This window comes from Canis aureus, chromosome 23 (assembly GCF_053574225.1).
Source record: "Canis aureus isolate CA01 chromosome 23, VMU_Caureus_v.1.0, whole genome shotgun sequence".
Lineage (NCBI taxonomy): Eukaryota > Metazoa > Chordata > Mammalia > Carnivora > Canidae > Canis > Canis aureus.
In genome coordinates, this window is record NC_135633.1 from 26346827 (window position 1) to 26372275 (window position 25449).

At 38.8% G+C, this 25449-nt stretch overlaps 1 protein-coding gene and 1 non-coding gene across 6 annotated transcripts in view; both read right to left on the reverse strand.

Moving 5' to 3' along the window:
* FCHSD2 (FCH and double SH3 domains 2) overlaps window positions 1-25449 on the reverse strand; it is a 338349-nt gene that overhangs the window by 150286 nt on the left and 162614 nt on the right. For all 5 annotated transcript variants that reach the window (XM_077866897.1, XM_077866896.1, XM_077866900.1 and 2 more), the window contains one exon: window positions 2979-3112. In XM_077866897.1, the coding sequence (XP_077723023.1) occupies window positions 2979-3112 (134 nt within the window). The remainder of the gene's footprint in view (window positions 1-2978; window positions 3113-25449) is intronic.
* Window positions 3439-3544, reverse strand: LOC144295617 (U6 spliceosomal RNA). The gene has a single exon (XR_013362699.1). It is a non-coding gene; the product is annotated as a U6 spliceosomal RNA (small nuclear RNA).

The following is a 25449-nucleotide window of genomic DNA, read 5'->3' on the forward strand; positions in this document are numbered from 1 at the left end:
CAGAAGGAGAAAGTCAACAGACAAACAGTAAGGAATAACAACACTCTCACAACCAGTGATTTCTGAAGCTGCAATATTTGTCTTGACTGCAGTGTCATGGTGATTACCATGGGAGAATTCAGTTCATGTGCTGGAAGCTATGCCATAATACAAAGTAAAGCTGCAGACCACCTGGGAATGTAGGGTGGAACAAACAAGTCTCTGCAGAGCAAATTCAAGGAGGATAGCAAAAACAGCCTATCATCTTTCTAACAAAAGAGAAACAATCAGGGACATACACTAATGCATCCTAACTACTTCCCCACTGGTAAAAAAAAAAAAAAAAAAAAGGAGTTCAATATACTCCTGTTATTTTCTACCTTGCCATATTCATATTTCCTGGGGGTTTTGTCTGTTTTTATTAATCAGATTCCTATTCATTTTGATCTAGAAAAGGCTACAAACTTTTAAATTTGAGAAAGCCTGTTCAAGATTAACAAAGACTGCTTGGGGTATTTTTAATTCTCTCTCTCTCTCCTCTCTCTCTCTTTTTTTGTAGTCATTATCCAAATAGTCTGAATTGCACCTGAATTTTCAGATATAAGGTTTTAAGTTCCTGGTTTCTGTTTCATTTGCTAATCCTCATAGAATTCTTGTGTAGTATTTAAGAAGGTATTAGTAACAGATAAAATAATACAGTTCCTATGCTCTTAGTAATAGATACAGTTCCTATGTAGATCATAATCTACAACAAATGAGATATATACAGATAGTGAATTGTACTGCACACTCCTCCTCCTCACCTACTTCCAAATGTTAACGCTCCTTAGGACCCCCAACTTAATTTCTCATCTTATATATGATTTCATCTCTATAACCATCCTCTGATAGGTAACCAACCCCCAAAGTAAGATCTTTATGCCCAGATTCTAATCTGAGAGTTAGACGTAAGATTCCTTACTAAAACAAAAAACAAAACAAAACAAAGCAAAAAAAGACTCCTTACTAAATTTATTCACCTCAATGTCCCACAGGCTCTTCAGAACCTGAATATCCAAAATGGAACCCATTCTTCCTTTCAAAAAGTATCCCTTTTCTTTTTTACACTCTCTTCAATGTGCACATTTCACCGTCTATTAAATCATCTAAAACTACACGTGGTCCAGTCTTCATTTCCCCTTCCTGATCTTTTTTTCTCACTTCTTCTTCAAGACTGTCCAAATACCACTTCTTCTATAAAGGTTTCCTTTCTCATTAGGCAAAATTAATCTATTTCCTATGCTTACAAAGCAGTGTTTGTGAAATAGTGAAAGCAGTGTTTTCATACAACTACAGTAAACATATTAATTACTACTTGAATGACTTTAGGCACTTAATTTCTTTGAGTTTACTGTGAATAAACAAATCATAAAGTTACTTTTAAACACACTTGTACTTAATTCTAGGCTTTAAATTTCTTAAGGATGCAAAGATTATCTTACTCATCTCTGTACCCATGGTACCCAATATAATTATTCAATAAATATTTAGAGAGTGAATGAAGATAAAGAGCATTTTACTCTGTAATTGAATGAATTTTCCAGAAAAGTTACACATTGAAATAAACTGTCTAATTTGCTGTAACCCCTTTGAATTTGGGTCATACTAGAAGGCAGTGTTTTGCAATCAGCATCTGTGAAGTAGACCCTGTCAAATCCACACTTCTTAGGAACAGCCTGCAATTGTCCTCATTTTGACTGTGGGCCTTGGCTAAAGTAGGTATTTATATATGCTCTACAGATCTGTCAACTCCCTGTTCTAGAATCCCTGAGAGTTTTAAAAAACAAATTCCTAAAAACCACATGACAGGAAATTCCTATTGGAGATCATCTAACATCTAAGATCTTCAGGTCTTACTGGAAAGATGGGTTCACTGACTCTATGAAAGTATGGGAAATATTTGTATGCTCACAAAAATAAAATAATAAAGACAATAAACTAAATTAGGGGAATATTAAATATGTTTTCCAGTAATGTTAAGTACTTTAGAAGTATTCATTTACTATACTATATAAATGTATATACTAGATGTATATACTATACATCTAGTCCTTGGTACTAAATAAACTTTTGAGGAAACCCTAAATTTTCACAAGATGCTTATGAGATTGCTTAACTTCCTGTAGATAAAAACATATTAAAAAGAATCCTCCCCCCGCCCCCAACTGGCTGCTAGCCTGTTCAAGTGTTCATAACCTCTCTGATTTCATGACTAGGAGTTTTATAGAGTCCGAGATTGCGCTAAATGGGAATCTCAGCTTTCCTAACAAACCTCTTTCAAGTCCCATTCTATGACACAGGTTTATTTTTTCTCAAAACCTTTTTTCCTTTCCTTGTCATAGCTAAAATCTGTATTTCTCACTTTAAATATCTTTTTATTACCAATTGCCAGTTCCTTCTTTTTCTAATTATTCTTGAAATAGAGGACTTATGATTCACATATATTAAAAGTAAAATTCACACAGTTGCTAAAGCATACATTAAAAAAGTATATATATTAGAATTTCACATAAGAGATAAATTGTGCCAGGGGCAGGATTTCTATACTGAGGTCAGTGCTCTTATTTATTTGACATGTCCAAGGTGCCTTCAATGGCATACTGAGGATCAGGGATTTCCAACAACAATGGATTTAGAGTCTAGCATGAAAAAAATGAGGCTTTTAAACCCTGATATTCAGACACCAGAGCAACTTCAACCAGCTTTTGCTAAGTTTTCAATACAATGTTCATTTGGCCTTTTTCCTTTTCAAAATTCAATTTAATGTAAAAACTGATCAAATATTCTCATTTTGCTATATTTAAATGAGATCAGCCAATATAAAAGAAAAATTTATAGGTCTGATGAAACCAACATAACCTAAGAATGAGTCCATGCCCTATATTAACAGAAAACAAAGTATTGGCAAAAATAACATTTATTTGCATAATTACTTTTTTCAGAAATGCTAAAACACATACTTTGCCTCGATGTCAGCTTTCTCTCGTACTGCATGAGCCATCTGTTCAGTCTCAAAGTACTTCTTTTTGCCTTTAGCTAAATCTTTCACTGTCTCCTGTAATTCAGTTTGGATCTTTGTCAACTGGTCCACACACTGTAAAATACAAAGTAGAATTATTATGATATTAGTTTTCAGGTTTACTGGTAATGAATTTGTCCTAAGGACTATGCACTATGCCCTCAGGATGGAACCCCAGGAGAAAAATCAGCACTTTTAGTCTCCTTCAAACTGCAAATTAAAATCCAGTGAACAGCTGGTACTCCCATCTCAAGTAATGTATTGAATAGTGTCCCAGTTTGCTTAACAACTCTGCTTTGAGAAATAACCTCAGTGCTGCTGAAGAATGACATTGAGGTAAGGCATAAGGAGAGCAACAATGAAAATGCTTTTATTGTTGGATATATCATGGCACTGAAGGCAAAGGAATAAAGCAATTCTGTATTTCTTCATAATCTTTGGGCAGAGGCCACGCTAATCTTCTCTGTAATATTCCAGTTTTAGTATATGTGCTGCCAAAGTGAGCACTCTTCAAAATTTTAATAAAGTCTCTATATGTTTGGGAAATGATGGTGCAAAGGGTACCAAAGAATTCTGCTTTGGGAAAAGAGTGTAATCTGTCAAGTCTGACATAAGTCCAAGATGAAGAAAAGAAGAAACCCAGGTACCATGTAATAATTACTACTCAAAATTACTGCCAACTCAATTCTTTGGATATACATACACATTCTGGGAGAAGGGACAGATACAATTAATTCAAAGAAATTGTTTTTTAAGATTTTATTTACTTATTTATGACAGACACACAGAGAGAGAGAGAGAGAGAGAGAGAGGCAGAGACACAGGCAGAGAGAGAAGCAGGCTCCATGCAAACAGCCCGATGCGGGACTCAATTCCGGGACTCCAGGATTACGTCCTGGGCCGAAGGCAGGCGCAAAACTGCTGAGCCACCCAGGGATCCCCAAAAGAAATGTTTAATTGATAAATTCTTATAACATACTGGGACCAAAATAACATTGCTTTGGATATCCAAAGGGGAAACACTTTTCCCAGTCTGAAATAAACCAATGCAAAGTTTCACCAGCCTGAGGCCAATCCAGGAAGTCTCCACTGAAAAACTTCTGAGCCTGTAACAGTATTTGGAGGAGACTGACAAAAGATCAGCAAAGCAAGAGGAGATATTGGTGAGGAACTATTGTGGCAGGCTGATTAGCATGGAGTAGAGCGAAGACATTGGAATAGGAAGGATAAAGCGCAATTAAACTTATATGTGTGACATACAGGCTAGAGTTTCCCAGAAATTGTTGGATGTTAAGAAAAGGACTACTCTATAGGAAGTGAAAAACCTAGAGGGCTCCCTATGAGCATATTTAATGAACACTTAACAAGTGACAGGCTGTAAATAAAGGGTTAAAAAAAAAAAAAACTTCACTTCTTTCTCTTCTGCGTGAAAAATGGACCCTTGCTTAACTTTCTACATCTATGTTTCAACAGAAATCTGATGAAAACACAACATCAACTGTGTTATTTGGCAATACTGCTTATGAACCTTGATAGGCAAAATGCATCAATCTGGAAGAAAGTACAAATGAACTATAAATGTCCTGATGACTTTGGGCTTCTGAGAGTATGGTAATTCCTGTATCAGGACATGTCCTTTGCAGAGACCTTGGAAGCTCTGTTGTAATAAATAAATAAATAAAGTTTAATAAAAGCTTTTAGTCTCCTTTAGGGCCTGTGGCTACCCCTGGACATGTGAGTCTCATTCTTTTGCCCCAGACCTTTCACCTGAAGAACCAAACAGAATAACTGTGGTTGGCCATGTAGACTGAGGTATACACTGGTGGGAGGACTAATTCTACTAGTGCTGGATGCTGCCCTGCTTGTTAACTATGTTCCCTGTTCTAATGTACTTCTACATAAACCTCATGCCAGGCATGGGATAATCATGACAGTCTCAATGTTTTGTTACACTTAAGAAAACTCCCTATGAGTACACACAGGCAGAATGCACTAAGTTTAGTACTTTATAAATATTATCACATTTACTCCTCCAAATGACTCCAGTAAAAGTATTCATATTAGTCCCATTTTAAGATGAGAAAATACAAGGAGCCTGAATGGCTCAGTTGGTTGAATGTTTGACTTTTGATTTTGGCTTGAGTTGTGATCTTGGGGTCATGAGATCGAGTCTTACATCTGGATCTACGTTCAGTGCAGGGTCTGCTTGGAATTCTTTCTCTCCCTCTGTACCTCCCCCCAGCTTGTGCACGCACATGCTTTCTCTCAAATAAATAACATCTTAAAAAAAAAAAAAAAGATGAGGAAATAGACTTACAGAGGCTAAATAATTTATCCAAAGTCATGCAGTGAGAAAGGGATGTATCACTTACCATGTAACCCACTATAGTACATATCCAAGTTTTGTGACAAATCTCATGTAGAGATACTTTTTATCTTAAAATAGTAAACTTTTTAAAAATTGACACATAATTCACGTATCACAAAATTCACCCTTTTAAAGTGTAAGATTCAGTGGTTTTAAAATATTTATAAGGTTGTACAACCATTATCACTATCTAGTTCCAGAACATTTTCATCACTTGAAAAAAAAAAAAAACATACCAGTTAGCAGTCACTCCCCATTTCCTTCATTCCTAGTCCCTGAAAACCACTAATCTACTTCCTACCTCTATGAATTTTCTGCATTTCATATCAATGGAATCATATAACATGTGGCTTTATATGTCCCAAGTCTTTCACTTAACATAATGTATTCAGGGTTCGTCTATGTTGTATCATGTATTAACTCTTCATTCCTTTTTGTGGCTGAATAAGATTTCATTGTATAGATATATGAAAATAGGAAGCTTTTATCTTGTAGAAAAATATTCCTTTCTCTTTAATTTTTAATAGTCCTTATCATAAACAAACCTCTTATTTAAATAATAATACCATGAGGGGTGCCTGGTTGGCTCAGTCAGTAGAGCATGTGGCTCTTGATCTCGGGGGCATGAGTTTGGGCCCCATACTGGGCAAAGAGATAACTTAAAAAAAAGGGGGCGGGGATCCCTGGGTGGCTCAGCAGTTTAGTGCCTGCCTTAGACCCAGGGCATGATCCTGGAGTCCCAGGGTCCAGTCCCACATCGGGCTCCCTGCATGGGGCCTGCTTCTCCCTCTGCCTGTCTCTGCCTCTCTCTCTCTCTGTGTCTTTCATGAATAAATAAATAAAATCTTTAATAAAATAATAATAACACGACAACTTTACACTCCTACAGAAAACTACTAAACATCTCAATAATGCCACGTTTGCAGGTGTGGAGAGCTAAGAAAGTGTTCCGTGGCTTCAATTAGATATTAAGAACCAAAAACTGTGGCATGGTCTGAAAAATGCAACTATGTTTAATGGGAAAATGAGATGGATTATTTGTTTTGTTTAAATCAATTTTATTGAAATTCAATTAATTAATATATACTGTATTACTAGCTTCAGAGATGGATTATTTAAAAGAGTCAGGTGTAAAGTATCTATAACCAAAATGTTCATCCAAAACAATAGATTTTGCCCTCAGAAAAACTAATCAATGAAGGGGATGCCCAAGAGCCTCTAATAATTTGAGTGTTTTGAGAGGAAACTAAAAAGACTAGGTCAGGGCTTTTCCTGGGGATTGCAAATCACGTGGCTAGGATCTCAGTATATTCACGCAAGGTGAACACCATGGGTACATGAGAATATATGGGCACATGCATGCACAGACTTACACGAAGCCACTCATTCCTTATTTCCCTATCCTTTGAAGAGTAAGATGTCTCTCTTAGCACTGGGTAACTAAACATCTTATTAAAATTACTTAATTCATTTTCATTTACAAAGGCTATTAATTAAATTGCTTTTTGCATGTGTGACAATGTCAAGGGAGATCTTGTGATAGTTCATAGCTTTAAAAGGATTTCTCAAAAAATGCATCAGAAAACTCAGGGTGACTCTTCTTGTTTTTTCTTTCCCTTTTTATAAGTTTCTTTCCTTTTTTTTTTTTTTTTTTGGTATAACAGATATTTAATGGAATGTGGTTCCAGTTGGAGACTTTTAATTAGTGTATAAAGCAAATAACACTGGGTGTTATTCTGTATGTTGGTAAATTGAACACCAATAAAAATTATTTTATTTTAAAAAAAGCAAATAAAATGATAATGCTTTATTTATTTTTATTTATTTATTTATGATAGACATAGAGAGAGAGAGGCAGAGACACAGGCAGAGGAGAGGGAGAAGCAGGCTCCATGCCGGGAGCCCGATGTGGGACTCGATCCCGGGACTCCAGGATCGCGCCCTGGGCCAAAGGCAGGCGCAAAACCGCTGAGCCACCCAGGGATCCCCAAATGATAACGCTTTAAAATAAAATTATTCTGTATTAAAATGAGAAATAAATTATATGGCAGCAATTATTAAAATGATGATTTGTATTAAAATGTCTCATTTTTATTTTTATTTATTTATTTCTTTTTTTTTAATAATAAATTTATTTTTTATTGGTGTTCAATTTAACAACATACAGAATAACACCCATTGCTCATCCCGTCAAGTGTCCCCCTCAGTGCCCGTCACCCATTCACCCCCACCCCCCGCCCTCCTCCCCTTCCACCACCTCTAGCTCGTTTCCCAGAGTTAGGAGTCTTTATCTTCTGGCTCCCTTTCTGATATTTCCTACCCATTTCTTCTCCCTTCCCTTCTATTCCCTTTCACTATTATTTATATTCCCCAAATGAATGAGACCATATAATGTTTGTCCTTCTCCGATTGACTTATTTCACTCAGCACAATACCCTCCAGTTCCATCCACGTTGAAGCAGATGGTGGGTATTTGTCATTTCTAATGGCTGAGGAATATTCCATTGTATACATAAACCACATCTTCTTTATCCATTCATCTTTCGATGGACACCGAGGCTCCTTCCACAATTTGGCTATTGTGGACATATAAACTGCTGCTATAAACATCGGGGCGCAGGTGTCCCGGCATTTCATTGATCTGCATCTTTGGGGTAAATCCCCAGCAGTGCAATTGCTGGGTCGTAGGGCAGATCTATTTTTAACTCTTTGAGGAACCTCCACACAGTTTTCCAGAGTGGCTGCACCAGTTCACATTCCCACCAACAGTGTAAGAGGGTTCCCTTTTCTCCGCATCCTCTCCAACATTTGTGGTTTCCTGCCTTGTTAATTTTTCCCCATTCTCACTGGTGTGAGGTGGTATCTCATCGTGGTTTTGATTTGTATTTCCCTGATGGCAAGTGATGCAGAGCATTTTCTCATGTGTGTGTTGGCCATGTCTATGTCTTCCTCTGTGAGATTTCTGTTTGTATCTTTTGCCCATTTCATGATTGGATTGTTTCTTTACTGTTGAGTTTAATAAGTTCTTTATAGATCTTGGAAACTAGCCCTTTATCTGATACGTCATTTGCAAGTATCTTCTCCCATTCTGTAGGTTGTCTTTTAGTTTTGTTGACTGTATCCTTTGCTGTGCAAAAGCTTCTTATCTTGATGAAGTCCCAATAGTTCATTTTTGCTTTGTTTCTTTTGCCTTCGTGGATGTATCTTGCAAGAAGTTACTGTGGCTGAGTTCAAAAAGGGTGCTGCCTATGTTCTCCTCTAGGATTTTGATGGAATCTTGTCTCACATTTAGATCTTTCATCCATTTTGAGTTTCTCTTTGTGTATGGTGAAAGAGAGTGGTCTAGTTTCATTCTTCTGCATGTGGATGTCCAATTTCCCCCGCACCATTTATTGAAGAGACTTTCTTCCAGTGGATAGTCTTTCCTCCTTTATCGAATATTAGTTGACCATAAAGTTGAGGGTCCACTGCTGGATTCTCTATTCTGTTCCATTGATCTGTGTGTCCGTTTTTGTGCCAGTACCACACTTCTAAGATACTATTCATCATATAATATTAGATCCACAGCCTGTATGTACAGAGAAGAGATCTCTTGTGTTCCATTCTTCCCTAGCATTCAGCAAATTCATAACCAAATGTTTTCCATTACCCAAATGAGCTATCTTAAGTCAGCGTAATTTGGGCTTTTGTCAAAGGAAAGTGCTCTATACATGGCAAAATACAGGCATAACTTATTTTATTGCACTTTGTTTTATTGTCCTTTGCAGATACTGCATTTTTTACAAATTGATGATCAAGACTTGTGGAAGAAGTAACTGCAGATGTGGTGGAAAGAGCATGAGAACTAGAATTAGAAGTGGGCTGAAGATATGGCTGAATTGCTGCAATCTCATAATAAAACCTGAATGGATGGAAAATTGCTTCTTACAGATGAACAAAGAAAGTAGTTTCCTGAGATGGAATCTATTCCTGGTAAAGACTGTAGAAATGACAACAAAGGATTTAGAATATGTAAACTTAATTAATAAAAGAGGCAGGGTTTGAGAGGACCAACTCCAACTGTGAAAGAAGTTTTACTGTGGGTAAAATGCTATCAAACAGCATCAAATGTGACAGAGAAGTCATCTGTGAAAGGAAGAGTCAATGGATGCAACACACTTCATTGTTGTCTTATTTTAAGAAATTGCCACAACCACCCAACCTTTAGAAACCTGATCAGTCAGCAGCCATCAACATAAAGGCAAGACCCTCTCTCATCAACAAGATTATGACCTACTACTGAAAGATCAGATAATAGTTAGCATTTTTTAGCAATGAAGTATTTCTAAATTGAGGTATGTATATCATTTTTTTTAGACACAGCTACTGCACACTTAATAGACTACAGTACAGTGTAAACGTAACTTTTATTTACCCTGAGAAACCAAAAAATTCATTTGACTCATTTTACTGCAATATTTCCTTTATTGTGGTGGTCTGGAACCAAACCCACAATATTTTTGAGGTATGCTTGCACCAAAAATATTTATTAAATAAAAGTCATCAAACTTAATTTGCAAAGAAAAAGATTACCTAGGATTTATTTTCCAACTTTTAAAATAAATTTCTTCTGTAGGAATCCAGTTTTCTGGGGTGGACTAAGTTATGTACTTAAAAAGAAGCTTAATAATGCCTATATGTTAAGAAAGGACTTGGTGTGGTATAAGCCCAGCTCTTTCCCAAGAGTTATAAGCACTGAGCACTGATAAACACAGAAATAAATGTACACGTTTACATTAAGGCTAAGGGATCATATGAAATGGTAACAAACTTGGATATTAGAATTCTAGTGAAGAAATTGAAAAGTATGATCCCTGAGTATGACACAGATCCTAAGACAGATATATTTGCCAATAACTTAAAGATAGGAATAAAAGTAAAACTAACTTGATCTATGTGTCTGTTTTTGTGCCAGTACCACACTGTATTGATCACAGCTTTGTAATAGAGCTTGAAGTCTGGCACTGTGATGCCCCAGCTTTGGTTTTCTTTTTCTTTTTTTTTTAAAGATTTTTAAATTTATTTATTCATGAGAGACATACAGAGAGAGGGAGAGACATAGGCAGAGGGAGAAGCAGGCTCCCCATGCAGAGCCCAATGAGAGACTCAATCCCGGGACTGCGGGATCACACCCTGAGCCAAAGGCAGATGCTCAGCCACTGAGCCACCCAGGTATCCCATGGTTTTCTTTTTCAACACTCCTCTGGCTACTTAGGGTCTTTTCTGGTTCCATTCACATTTTAGGATTATTTGTTCCAGCTCTGTGAAAAATGTTGATGGTATTTTGATAGGGATTACATTGAATGTGTAGATTGCTCTGGGTAGCATAGGTATTTTAATAATATTTAATCTTCTAATCCACGAGCATGGAATGTTTTTCTATTTCTTTTTGTCTTCCTCAGTTTCTTTCATGAGTGTTCTGTAGTTTTTATTTTTATTTTTTTAAACAAATTAGATTTATTTTTAAAGATTTTATTTATTTATTCATGAGGTACACAGAGAGAGGGAGAGAGAGGCAGAGACACAGGCAGAGGGAGAAGCAGGCTCCATTCAGGGAGCCTGACGTGGGACTCGATCCCGGGACTTCAGGATCACGTCCTGGGCCGAAGGCAGGCGCTAAACTGCTGAGCCACCCAGGGATCCCCAGTTTTTATTTTTCAAAAGATTTTATTTATTTATTCGTGACAGACACAGAAAGAGAGGCAGAGACATAGAGGAATAGGCAGGCTCCTCAATCCTATGTGGGATTTGGTCCTGGTATCGGGATCACGCCCCAAGCCAAAGGTAGACGCTCAACCACTGAGCGTCCAGTGGGTCCCTGTTCTGTAGTTTTTAGAGTACAGATCCTTTACCGCTTTGGTTAGGTTTATTCCTAAGTATCTTATGGTTTTAGGTGCAATTGTAAATAGGATAGACTCCTTAATTTCTCTTTCTTCAGTCTCATTGTTATGTATACAAATGCAACTGATTTCTGTGTATTGATTTTATATCCTGCCACATTGATGAATTCCTGTACCAGTTCTAGCAATTTTGGGGTAGAGTCTTTTGGGTTTTCCATGTAAAGTATTATGTCATCTTTGAAGAGTGAGGATTTGTCTTCTTCTTTGCCAATCTGAATGCCTTTCATTTCTTTTTGTTGTCTGACTGTCAAAGCTTGGACTTCTAGTACTATGTTGAAAAACAGTGGTGATAGTGGGCATCCCTGTTGTATTCCTGAATGTAGGGGAAAAGCTTTCAATGTTTCCCCATTGAGAATGATATTCACTGTGGGCTTTTCATAGATGGCTTTTATGATCTTGAGGTATGTTCCCTTTATCCCCTACCCTGTGGAAAGTTTTAATCAAGATAGGATGCTGTGCTTTGTCAAATGCTTTTTCTACATCAATTGAGAGGATCTTGTCCTTTCTTTTATTAATGTGATCTATCATGTTGATTGATTTGCAAATGCTGAATCACTCTTGCAGCCCAGGAATAAATCCCACATGGTCATGGTGATTAATCCTTTTAATGTACTGCTGGATCCTACTGGCTAGTATTTTGGTGAGAAATTTGGCATCTATGTTCATCAGGGATATTGGTCTGTAATTCTCCCTTTTGATGGGGTTTTTGTCTAGTTTTGAACTATTGGAACTTTATCAAGATAAAAAGCTTCTGCACAGCAAAGGAAACAATCAACAAAACTAAAAGGCAACCTACAAATGGGAGAAGACATTTACAAGTGACATATGAGATAAAGGGCTAGTATCCAGGACCTATAAATAACTTCTCAAACTCAACACCCAAAAAACAAATAATCCAGTCCAGAAATAGGCAAAAGACATGAATAGACATTTCTCCAAAGAAGACATACAAATGGCAAAGAGACACATGAATAAATGCTCAGCTGCACTCAGTATTAGGGAAATACAAATCAAAATCACAATGAGATACTACCTTGCACCAGTCAGAATGGCTAAAATTAACAAGACAGGAAACAATAAATGTTGGCAAGGATGCAGAGGATACACTGTTGGTAGGAACACAAGCTGGTGCAGCCACTCTGGAAAACAGTATGGAGGTTCCTCAAGAAGTTAGAAATAGAGCTACTCTACAACCCAGCAATTGCACTACTAGGTCATTACCCAAAGACACAAAGGTCTTGGTCTCACAAAGGTAGTGATCTCAAAGGTTACCGCACCCCAATGTTCAGAGCAGCAATGTCCACAACAGCCAAACTGTAGAGCCCAGGTGTCCATCAACAGATAAATGGATAAAGAAGATATATATACATACACAATGGAATATTATTCAGCCATCAGAATGAATACTTACCATTTACATCAATGTGGATGGAACTTGAGGGTATTATGCTAATCAAAATAAGTCAATCAGAGAAAGACAATTATCATATGTTTCACTCATATGTGGAATATAAGAAACAGCTCAGAGGATCACAGGGTAAGGGAGGGAAAGCTGACTGGGAATTCATTAGGGAGAAAATCCATGAGAGACTCAACTATAGGAAACAAACTGAGGGTTGCTGGTGGAAAGGTGGGTGGGTGGATGGGGTAATTGGTGATGGGCATTAAGGAGGGCACGTGATGTGATGAGCACTGGGTATTACATGAAACTGATAAATTACTAAACACTAAATATGGAACTAATGATGTACTACATGCTAACTAGATTAAAAAAAAAAAAAGTAAACGTAAGTTGAGCCAATACATTACAGCCTGACAGATTAGTAGTTCTCTGACCCAGTAGTCATACCCTGTAAATTCATCCTAAGAAAATAACTTCAAAGAAAAAAAGTTAAATTTTTATTGTAGACTTAGTGATAATATCCAAAAACAGAGTTATGATTTCTTTGAAGATTTTTATTCATTTGAGAGAGAGAGAGAGAGAGCACGAGTGAGGGGGACAGGCAGAAGGAGAGTGAGAAGCAGACTGCCTGCTGAGCCAGGAGCTCGATGTGGGGCTTGATCCCAGGACCCCAGAGATCATGACCTGAGCCCAATGCAGACCATCTGAGCCACCTACGTGCCCCCAGAGGTATGAGTTTTAAAAGTGGAATAAATTAAAAATTCATTCAGAAATAAAAAATAATAGGGGCACCTGGGTGACTCAGTCAGTTAAATGTCCAACTCTTGATCTCAGCTCAGGTCTTGATCTCAGGGTTGTGAGTTTAAGCCCCACATTGGGCTCCATGCTGGACATGAAGCCTACTTAGAAAAAAATAAATAAACATAAAGGTTTATAAACATGAAAAATTAATTAGGAAATGGGAAAGAATGATGAATATAGGATATCACAAAAAGTGATCAATGTATTAATAACAACTATTACAAAAACTAAGAAGGTAAAAGGAGTAAAGGAATTAGGTAGTCTATCAAGGCAAAGGGTGTATGTATTTTTCTGTGAACCTTTTCAAATATTAAACTTCAAGTGTTTTTAAAAGATTACATAGGGTTTGGAATTAGGAAGTAGTGTGTTCGGGGCACCCCGGGTGGCTCAGCAGTTTGGCGCCGCCTTCAGCCCGGGGTGTGATCCTGGAGACCCAGGATCGAGTCCCATGTTGGGCTCCCTGCATGGAGCCTGCTTCTCCTCTGCCTGTGTCTCTGCCTCTCTCTGTGTGCGTCTCTCATGAATAAATAAATAAAATCTTAAAAAAAAAAAGAAAAGGAAGTAGTATTTTCCAGTTCCTGCTCTGTTATTTACTACTAAGTCTCTGTAACATTTTTTAGCCCTGGTTTTATCATATGTAAAATAATAATAGTTATATTATAATATAAACTATATTACAATAATATAACTTACATACCTGATAAGTAAATATGAAAATCAAATGAGACTATAATCGATACAGTAGCAGTTTATAAACTCTGAAGTGCTATCCAATGTAAATCCCAACTATTTCAAAGGAATTGTATACACATGAGAAAAATATGGACTAAAGTGTTTCTAAATAATTTTAAGAATGATGGATGTTAGCTGGACTTATTGTGATCATTTTTGCAATATATGCAAAAATCAAATCATCACATTATATAACTGAAATTAATATTATGTCAATTTACCTCAACTTTTTAAAAATAACAAATGCCTGAGATTATTGTAGCTCATGATTTAGAAAAAGCTATGATGATATAACTCTCATTCTAATCTACACAATGGTGAGATGCTTTATAATTGTAATATGCTTGGATTTATCCCTAAGTATTAGAAAATTGTCAAAATAGAAAAAGTTTTTAAAAGAACATGAGCATTAAAATGTTAACAGAGGGAAAATTTTAAGTCAAACTTGGTTGTGATAATGATGGAACAAGTTGTTTCAGACTACCTTCATCTAGGTTGGAAACTGAAACTTAGACAAAATAGATTTTTATTTTTTTTTTTTTCTTTTTTTTTTTTTTTTTTTTTATTGGTGTTCAATTTACTAACATACAGAATAACACCCAGTGCCCGTCACCCATTCACTCCCACCCCCCACCCTCCTCCCCTTCTACCACCCCTAGTTCGTTTCCCAGAGTTAGCAGTCTTTATGTTCTGTCTCCCTTTCTGATATTTCCCACCCATTTCTTCTCCCTTCCCTTATTTTCCCTTTCACTATTATTTATATTCCCCAAATGAATGAGAACATATAATGTTTGTCCTTCTCCGACTGACTTACTTCACTCAGCATAATACCCTCCAGTTCCATCCACGTTGAAGCAAATGGTGGGTATTTGTCATTTCTAATAGCTGAGTAATATTCCATTGTATACATAAACCACATCTTCTTTATCCATTCATCTTTCGTTGGACACCGAGGCTCCTTCCACAGTTTGGCTATCGTGGCCATTGCTGCTAGAAACATCGGGGTGCAGGTGTCCCAGCGTTTCATTGCATTTGTATCTTTGGGGTAAATCCCCAACAGTGCAATTGCTGGGTCGTAGGGCAGGTATATTTTTAACTGTTTGAGGAACCTCCACACAGTTTTCCAGAGTGGCTGCACCAGTTCACATTCCCACCAACAGTGTAAGAGGGTTCCCTTTTCTCCACATCCTCTCCAACATTTGTTGTTTCCTGCCTTGTTAATTTTTCCCATTCTCACTGGTGTGAGGTGGTATCTCATTGTGGTTTTGATTTGTATTTCCCTGATGGCAAGTGATGCAGAGCATTTTCTCATGTGCATGTTGGCCATGTCTATGTCTTCTTCTGTGAGATTTCTGTTCATGTCTTTTGCCCATTTCATGATTGGATTGTTTGTTTCTTTGGTGTTGAGTTTAATAAGTTCTTTATAGATCTTGGAAACTAGCCCTTTATCTGATATGTCATTTGCAAATATCTTCTCCCATTCTGTAGGTTGTCTTTGAGTTTTGTTGACTGTATCCTTTGCTGTGCAAAAGCTTCTTATCTTGATGAAGTCCCAATAGTTCATTTTTGCTTTTGTTTCTTTTGCCTTCGTGGATGTATCTTGCAAGAAGTTACTATGGCCGAGTTCAAAAAGGGTGTTGCCTGTGTTCTTCTCTAGGATTTTGATGGAATCTTGTCTCACATTTAGATCTTTCATCCATTTTGAGTTTATCTTTGTGTATGGTGAAAGAGAGTGGTCTAGTTTCATTCTTCTGCATGTGGATGTCCAATTTTCCCAGCACCATTTATTGAAGAGACTGTCTTTCTTCCAATGGGTAGTCTTTCCTCCTTTATCGAATATTAGTTGCCCATAAAGTTCAGGGTCCACTTCTGGATTCTCTACTCTGTTCCACTGATCTATGTGTCTGTTTTTGTGCCAGTACCACACTGTCTTGATGACCACAGCTTTGTAGTACAACCTGAAATCTGGCATTGTGATGCCCCCAGATATGGTTTTCTTTTTTAAAATTCCCCTGGCTATTCGGGGTCTTTTCTGATTCCACACAAATCTTAAAATAATTTGTTCTAACTCTCTGAAGAAAGTCCATGGTATTTTGATAGGGATTGCATTAAACGTGTATATTGCCCTGGGTAACATTGACATTTTCACAATATTAATTCTGCCAATCCATGAGCATGGAATATTTTTCCATCTCTTTGTGTCTTCCTCAATTTCTTTCAGAAGTGTTCTATAGTTTTGAGGGTATAGATCCTTTACATCTTTGGTGAGGTTTATTCCTAGGTATCTTATGCTTTTGGGTGCAATTGTAAATGGGATTGACTCCTTAATTTCTCTTTCTTCAGTCTCATTGTTAGTGTATAGAAATGCCACTGACTTCTGGGCATTGATTTTGTATCCTGCCACGCTACCGAATTGCTGTATGAGTTCTAGCAATCTTGGGGTGGAGACTTTTGGGTTTTCTATGTAGAGTATCATGTCATCGGCGAAGAGGGAGAGTTTGACTTCTTCTTTGCCAATTTGAATGCCTTTAATGTCTTTTTGTTGTCTGATTGCTGAGGCTAGGACTTCCAGTACTATGTTGAATAGCAGTGGTGAGAGTGGACATCCCTGTCTTGTTCCTGATCTTAGGGGAAAGGCTCCCAGTGCTTCCCCATTGAGAATGATATTTGCTGTGGGCTTTTCATAGATGGCTTTTAAGATGTCGAGGAATGTTCCCTCTATCCCTACACTCTGAAGAGTTTTGATCAGGAATGGATGCTGTATTTTGTCAAATGCTTTCTCTGCATCCAATGAGAGGATCATATGGTTCTTGGTTTTTCTCTTGCTGATATGATGAATCACATTGATTGTTTTACGGGTGTTGAACCAGCCTTGTGTCCCAGGGATAAATCCTACTTGGTCATGGTGAATAATTTTCTTAATGTATTGTTGGATCCTATTGGCCAGTATCTTGTTGAGAATTTTTGCATCCATGTTCATCAGGGATATTGGTCTGTAATTCTCCTTTTTGGCGGGGTCTTTGTCTGGCTTTGGAATTAAGGTGATGCTGGCTTCATAGAACGAATTTGGAAGTACTCCATCTCTTTCTATCTTTCCAAACAGCTTTAGGAGAATAGGTATGATTTCTTCTTTAAACGTTTGATAAAATTCTCCTGGGAAGCCATCTGGCCCTGGACTCTTGTGTCTTGGGAGGTTTTTGATGACTGCTTCAATTTCCTCCCTGGTTATTGGCCTGTTCAGGTTTTCTATTTCTTCCTGTTCCAGTTTTGGTAGTTTGTGGCTTTCCAGGAATGCGTCCATTTCTTCTAGATTGCCTAATTTATTGGCGTATAGCTGTTCATAATATGTTTTTAAAATTGTTTGTATTTCCTTGGTGTTGGTAGTGATCTCTCCTTTCTCATTCATGATTTTATTAATTTGAGTCTTCTCTCTCTTCTTTTTAATAAGGCTGGCTAATGGTTTATCTATCTTATTAATTCTTTCAAAGAACCAACTCCTGGTTCTGTTGATCTGTTCCACAGTTCTTCTGGTCTCGATTTCGTTGAGTTCTGCTCGAATCTTTATTAGCTCCCTTCTTCTCTTGGGTGTAGGATCTATTTGCTGTTTTTTCTCTAGCTCCTTTATGTGTAAGGTTAGCTTTTGTATTTGAGTTCTTTCCAGTTTTTGAATGGATGCTTGTATTGCGATGTATTTCCCCCTTAGGACTGCTTTTGCTGCATCCCAAAGATTTTGAACGGTTGTATCTTCATTCTCATTAGTTTCCATGAATCTTTTTAATTCTTCCTTAATTTCCTGGTTGACCCTTTTATCTTTTAGCAGGATGGTCCTTAACCTCCATGTGTTTGAGGTCCTTCCAAACTTCTTGTTGTGATTTAGTTCTAATTTCAAGGCATTATGGTCCGAGAATATGCAGGGGACAATCCCAATCTTTTGGTATCGGTTCAGACCCGATTTGTGACCCAATATGTGGTCTATTCTGGAGAAAGTTCCATGTGCGCTTGAGAAGAATGTGTATTCAGTTGAGTTTGGATGTAAAGTTCTGTAGATATCTGTGAAATCCATCTGGTCCAGTGTATCATTTAAAGCTCTCGTTTCTTTGGAGATGTTTTGCTTAGAAGACCTATCGAGTATAGAAAGAGCTAGATTGAAGTCACCAAGTATAAGTGTATTATTATCTAAGTATTTCTTCACTTTGGTTAATAATTGATTTATATATTTGGCAGCTCCCACATTCGGAGCATATATATTGAGGATTGTTAAGTCCTCTTGTTGAATAGATCCTTTAAGTATGATATAGTGTCCCTCTTCATCTCTCACTACAGTCTTTGGGGTAAATTTTAGTTTATCTGATATAAGGATGGCTACCCCTGCTTTCTTTTGAGGACCATTCGAATGGTAAATGGTTCTCCAACCTTTTATTTTCAGGCTGTAGGTGTCCTTCTGTCTAAAATGAGTCTCCTGTAGACAGCAAATAGATGGGTCCTGCTTTTTTATCCAGTCTGAAACCCTGCGCCTTTTGATGGGGTCATTAAGCCCGTTCACATTCAGAGTTACTATTGAGAGATATGAGTTTAGTGTCATCATGATATCTATTCAGTCTTTGTTTTTGTGGACTGTTCCACTGAACTTCTTCTTAAAGGGGAATTTTAAGAGGCCCCCTTAAAATTTCTTGCAGAGCTGGTTTGGAGGTCACATATTCTTTTAGTTGCTGCCTGTCTTGGAAGCTCTTTATCTCTCCTTCCATTTTGAATGAGAGCCTTGCTGGATAAAGTATTCTTGGTTGCATGTTCTTTTCATTTAGGACCCTGAATATATCCTGCCAGCCCTTTCTGGCCTGCCAGGTCTCTGTGGAGAGGTCTGCTGTTACCCTAATACTCCTCCCCATAAAAGTCAGGGATTTCTTGTCTCTTGCTGCTTTAAGGATCTTCTCCTTATCTTTGGAATTTGCAAGCTTCACAATTAAATGTCGAGGTGTTGAACGGTTTTTATTGATTTTAGGGGGGGATCTCTCTATTTCCTGGATCTGAATGCCTGTTTCCCTTCCCAGATTAGGAAAGTTTTCAGCTAGAATTTGTTCAAATACATATTCTGGCCCTCTGTCCCTTTCGGCGCCCTCGGGAACCCCAATTAAACGTAGGTTTTTCTTCCTCAGGCTGTCGTTTATTTCCCTTAATCTATCTTCATGGTCTTTTAATTGTTTGTCTCTTTTTTCCTCAGTTTCCCTCTTTGCTGTCAACTTGTCTTCTAGGTCACTCACTCGTTCTTCCACCTCGTTAACCCTCGTCGTTAGGACTTCTAGTTTGGATTGCATCTCATTCAATTGGTTTTTAATTTCTGCCTGATTAGCTCTAAATTCTGCAGTCATGAAGTCTCTTGAGTCCTTTATACTTTTTTCTAGAGCCACCAGTAGCTGTATAATAGTGCTTCTGAATTGGCTTTCTGACATTGAATTGTAATCCAGATTTTGTAACTCTGTGGGAGAGAGGACTGTTTCTGATTCTTTCTTTTGAGGTGAGGTTTTCCTTCTAGTCATTTTGCTCAGTGCAGAGTGGCCAAAAGCAAGTTGTATTGGGAAAAAGAGAAAAAGAGAGGAGAGAAAGAAGGAAAGAAAAGAGAAAGAGAAAAAAAAAGGGAAGAAAAAGAAAAAAAAACGAAAAAAAAAAAAAGAAGAAAAAGAGAAAGAAAAAGAAAGGAGAAAAAAAGGGGGTGGGGGAAGGAAACAAATCAAAAAGCAAAATAAAACAAAAACAAAAACAAAAACAAAAACAAACAAACAAAAAAAGAACCACCGGGGAGTATCTTCTGATTCTGTGTTCTTTAAGTCCCTTGGCTTCTCCTGGAAGTTGTCAGTCTAGCTGGTGTTCTGGGGGAGGGGCCTGTTGTGCTGATTTTCAGGTGTTAGCAGTTGGGGGAGCTGCTGTGCCCCTGCCTGGTGCAGGGCTCGGTGGGGGTTGTTTACCCCGTGAGGCCGCAGGAGGAACAGCCCCAGTGGCGGGGCAGCTCTGGAAACCTGGATTCAGCTCCGGCAGGAACTCCGTCTGCAGGGCCTGGAGGCTCCGGGGCGGGGCCGCTGATCTGCTCAGCTGGGGCAGGAGCGTCCTCGCTGTCCTGGGCCCTCCCGGCCTCTGCCTGTCCCGGGGGAGGCGGGATCCTGGGCTGTGTCCCGGCGCCCTGTGCTCCGGAGCCTGCGCTGGTGGATTCGCGCTCTCGGGCCGCGCAGCCCCCTCCGCGGAGCCGCCGCCCGAGCCCCTCCGAGCTGCTCCTGGAACCGCGCAGCCCCCTCCGCACGGAGCCTCTTCCTCTGCCCGAGCCCCTCCGAGCTGCTCCCGGGGCCGCGCAGCCCCCTCCGCGGAGCCGCCGCCCGAGCCCCTTCAGCTGCTCCGGGTCCCGCCGGGTCCCGCCGTGCGCGCTGCAGCCCTTAGGGAGCTCGGCGCACTCTCCTGGGCGCGCAGTTGCTCTGTTAGTGTCCCCGGGAGCCCGAGGGCATCCCCGCCCTCCTGGTCCTGCTCCAACTCCCCACGAGCCCCTTTCCGCCCGGGAAGGTCGGTGCAGCTCCTGTGTCTCCGGGACGGGGCTCTCCTGTCCTGGGGACACTCGCCCCGGCCTCAGCCCGGCTCCTCGCGGGGCCCCTCCCCCTTGGAGGCCTTTGTTCCTTTACTTCTTTTTCCCCGTCTTCCTACCTTGATAGAAGCGCGAACTCTTCTCACTGTAGCATTCCAGCTGGTCTCTCTTTGAATCTCAGGCCGAATTCATAGATTTTCAGGATAATTTGAAGGTTTTCTAGGTAGTTTGGTGGAGACAGGTGATTTGGAGACCCTGCTCTTCCGCCATCTTGCTCCTCCCCCCGTCCAAAATAGATTTTTAAAAGCTGCCAGCACTAGAGGTGCCTGGGTGGCTCAGTTGGTTAGGCGTCTACACCTTTGGCTTGGGGTGTCATCCTGGGGTTCTGGGATCCTGGGATTCTGTTGTTCTCTCTCTCTCAAATAAATGGATAAAATCTTAAAAAAATAAAAATAAATAAAAGCTGCCTGCAGTAAAGAAGAGTTAATACACACTGGACTTATGGGACTGTGATATCTGGAAGAAGGGAAGCACAGCTAGGTAAGCTCTATATTTAAGGTGACTTTCTTCCTTAGGTCATTTGTTGAATCAGGGTACAAAGAAACAGGCATTATTTTTTATTTTTTATTTTTTAAGATGTTACTTATTTATTCATGAGAGACATAGTGAAAGAGAAGCAGAGACATAGGGAGAGAGAGAAGCAGGCTCCATACAGGGAACCCGATGTGGGACTCAATCCTGGGACTCCAGGATCACGCCCTGAGTCAAAGGCGTCTCAACCACTGAGCCATCCAGGCGTCCCTAGAAACAGGCATTCTTACTAGACTGGGCAAACAGTGGTTGAAGTTTAAGAATGCTGAAAGAGTAGAAACCTGAGAGGCTAAGATCTGGAAAGAAGGGTGCTACAGAGAAGCAAGACCAAAGATCTCTATGCAATTTCCCTCTGAGTCATCAGCTGACTTCTAAATGGCATGTATGGGTGAAACTCAAAGAAATCTAGTAAAAAGCAGTAGCTGAAAGGCTAATGAGCTGAGCAGTTACCAGAGGATCATAGCAGCTACAAAATGTTGAAAGAAGAACTGGAGTCAAGTCTTATCAAAGTAGAAGAATTTCGGTAGGCCCCCACCATGTTCAGTTAAAATCCTAGAAATAGGGACAAAGGTGAAATATGCCAGTCTTAAGAAAGACTAAAACCAGACCCTAACAGAATCAAGGGGATTTGACAGTATTCTATTTGCCTGCCAGAAAACTTTAACTCTTTGGAATGTCCAACATTGTGAAGCATACTAAAACAGTTGACGCTAATAACCAAAAACCAAGAGAAACAGTAAACGACAGAGGGCTTTAGCGATTTAGACAGTGGAATCATGAAACAGAGATTAGGAGCAACATATTTAAGAAGGTAAAAGAAAAACATGGAGATCTACACCAGAAACACTGAATCTATTTTTAAAAAATCAATTAAAAATTTTAGAACTCCTTAATTTCTCTTTCTTCAGTCTCATTGTTAGTGTATAGAAATGCCACTGATTTCTGGGCATTGATTTTTTTCCTGCCACGCTACCAAATTGCTGTATGAATTCTAGCAATCTTGGGGTGGAGGCTTTTGGGTTTGCTATGTAGAAAAACATGTCTATCATGTCATCTACGAAGAGGGAGAGTTTGACTTCTTCTTTGCCAATTTGAATGCCTTTAATGTCTTTTTGTTGTCTGATTGCTGAGGCTAGGACTTCCAGTACTATGTTGAATAGCAGTGGTGAGAGTGGACATCCCCGTCTGGTTCCTGATCTTAGGGGAAAGGCTCCCAGTGCTTCCCCATTGAGAATGATATTTGCTGTGGGCTTTTCGTAGATGGCTTTTAAGATGTTGAGGAATATTCCCTCTATCCCTACACTCTGAAGAGTTTTGATCAGGAATGCATGCTGTATTTTGTCAAATGCTTTCTCTGCATCTAATGAGAGGATCATATGGTTCTTGGTTTTTCTCTTGCTGATATGATGAATCACATTGATTGTTTTACGGGTGTTGAACCAGCCTTGTGTCCCGGGGATAAATCCTACTTGGTCATGGTGAATAATTTTCTTAATGTACTGTTGGATCCTATTGGCCAGTATCTTGTTGAGAATTTTTGCATCCATGTTCATCAGGGATATTGGTCTGTAATTCTCTTTTTGGTGGGGTCTTTTTCTGGTTTTGGAATTAAGGTGATGCTGGCCTCATAGAACGAATTTGGAAGTACTCCATCTCTTTCTATCTTTCCAAACAGCTTTAGGAGAATAGGTATGGTTTCTTCTTTAAACGTTTGATAAAATTCCCCTGGGAAGCCATCTGGCCCTGGACTTTTGTGTCTTGGGAGGTTTTTGATGACTGCTTCAATTTCCTCCCTGGTTATTGGCCTGTTCAGGTTTTCTATTTCTTCCTGTTCCAGTTTTGGTAGTTTGTGGCTTTCCAGGAATGCATCCATTTCTTCTAGATTGCCTCATTTATTGGCGTATAGCTGCTCATAATATGTTTTTAAAATCGTTTGTATTTCCTTGGTGTTGGTAGTGATCTCTCCTTTCTCATTCATGATTTTATTAATTTGAGTCTTCTTTCCCTTCTTTTTAATAAGGCTGGCTAATGGTTTATCTATCTTATTAATTCTTTCAAAGAACCAACTCCTGGTTTTGTTGATCTGTTCCACAGTTCTTCTGGTCTCGATTTCGTTGAGTTCTGCTCGAATCTTTATTAACTCTCTTCTTCTGCTGGGTGTAGGATCTATTTGCTGTTTTTTTCTCTAGCTCCTTTAGGTGTAAGGTTAGCTTTTGTATTTGAGTTCTTTCCAGTTTTTGAATGGATGCTTATATTGCGATGTATTTCCCCCTTAGGACTGCTTTTGCTGCATCCCAAAGATTTTGTACGGTTGTATCTTCATTCTCATTAGTTTCCATGAATCTTTTTAATTCTTCCTTAATTTCCTGGTTGACCCTTTCATCTTTTAGCAGGATGGTCCTTAACCTCCACGTGTTTGAGGTCTTCCAAACTTCCCCCAAAGATTCAGATGCAATGAAACGCCAGGACACCTGCACCCCGATGTTTGTATCAGCAATGTCCACAATAGCCAAACTGTGGAAGGAGCCTCGGTGTTCATTGAAAGATGAATGGATAAAGATGATGTGGTTTATGTATACAATGGAATATTACTCAGCCATTAGAAACGACAAATACCCACCATTTGCTTCGACGTGGATGGAACTGGAGGGTATTATTCTGAGTGAAGTAAGTCAATCAGAGAAGGACAAACATTGTACGTTCTCATTCATTTGGGGAATATAAATAATAGTGAAAGGGAATAGAAGGGAAGGGGGAAGAAATGGGTAGGAAATATCAGAAAGGGAGCCAGAAGATAAAGACTCCTAACTCTGGGAAATGAACTAGGGGTGGTGGAAGGGGAGGAGGGCGGGGGGTGGGGGTGAATGGGTGACAGGCACTGAGGGGGGCACTTGACGGGATGAGCACTGGGTGTTATTCTGTATGTTGTTAAATTGAACACCAATAAAAAATAAATTATAAATAAAATAAAATAAAATAACAAAAAAATTTTAGAACTGAAAAATACATTAAGATTCCAAAAGATGTTTTAAAAGCAAATTAGAAATAGCAAAACAGAGTATTAATGAACTGCAAGATTTTGGTAGAAAATATTCAGACTAAAGTACAGAAAGAAGAGAAGAAACAACCAAAGTGTTGATCAATGCATGAACCTATAAAAAATGTAGCATATAACATAATGGAATATTATTTGACCTTAAAAAAGAATGAAATCCTACCATATACAACAACATAGATGAACCTGCAGGACATTATGCTAAGTGAAATAAGCCAGTCACAAAGGGACAAATACTGCATGACTCCACTTACATGAAGTATCAAACTCATGGAAGCAAACAGAACTGTGGTCAGCAGGGGCTGGAGGAAGAGCAAAGAGAGAACTGCTAGCCAACCAAAATTTCAGTTATACAGAATGAGTAAGTTCAAGATTAGCTGTATGACATTGTGCCTATAGACAACAGTACTCTATTGTACTGCTTTTATCACACTATGGCTTAAAAAAAGAAGAAGAAATGAGAAATACAAGATTAATTCAAAAGCAGGCAAAAAAATGAGGGAAAGGTTAAAGAAGCAAAGGAAAAAGAATAGATAGATAGTCTATTCTATATGGAGTCAATCTGTTGTAAAGCTTGGGAGGTACAATCGGAGAAACTGTAGTTGTTACTTGTTATTTTTGCTTGCTCTGTCTCTATTTCCCTTGTTTTCCTTTGGAAACCCATCTCAATTTTCTTACCCCATTTTAGTACATATAGTTTGCATGAGGATTGTAATCCCTGACTTGGGGGAAGGCCTGTGACCCAAAAACAGGCCGATCAGTACCAATTTGGGTAATTTTGTTAGAGCTTTTAGGAAAATGGAAAATGTAAGATTGCTTGCTGTAAGATTTGTAAATCTTGCATTTAGGGGGCCACCATATAGAAAGCTGCTGAAGAAAAAAAAAAAAAAGAAAAAGAAAGCTGCTGAAGAACAGAGCATTTGCTAAAGAATGAAGCAGACCTAATAGATGGGAAGAAAGGC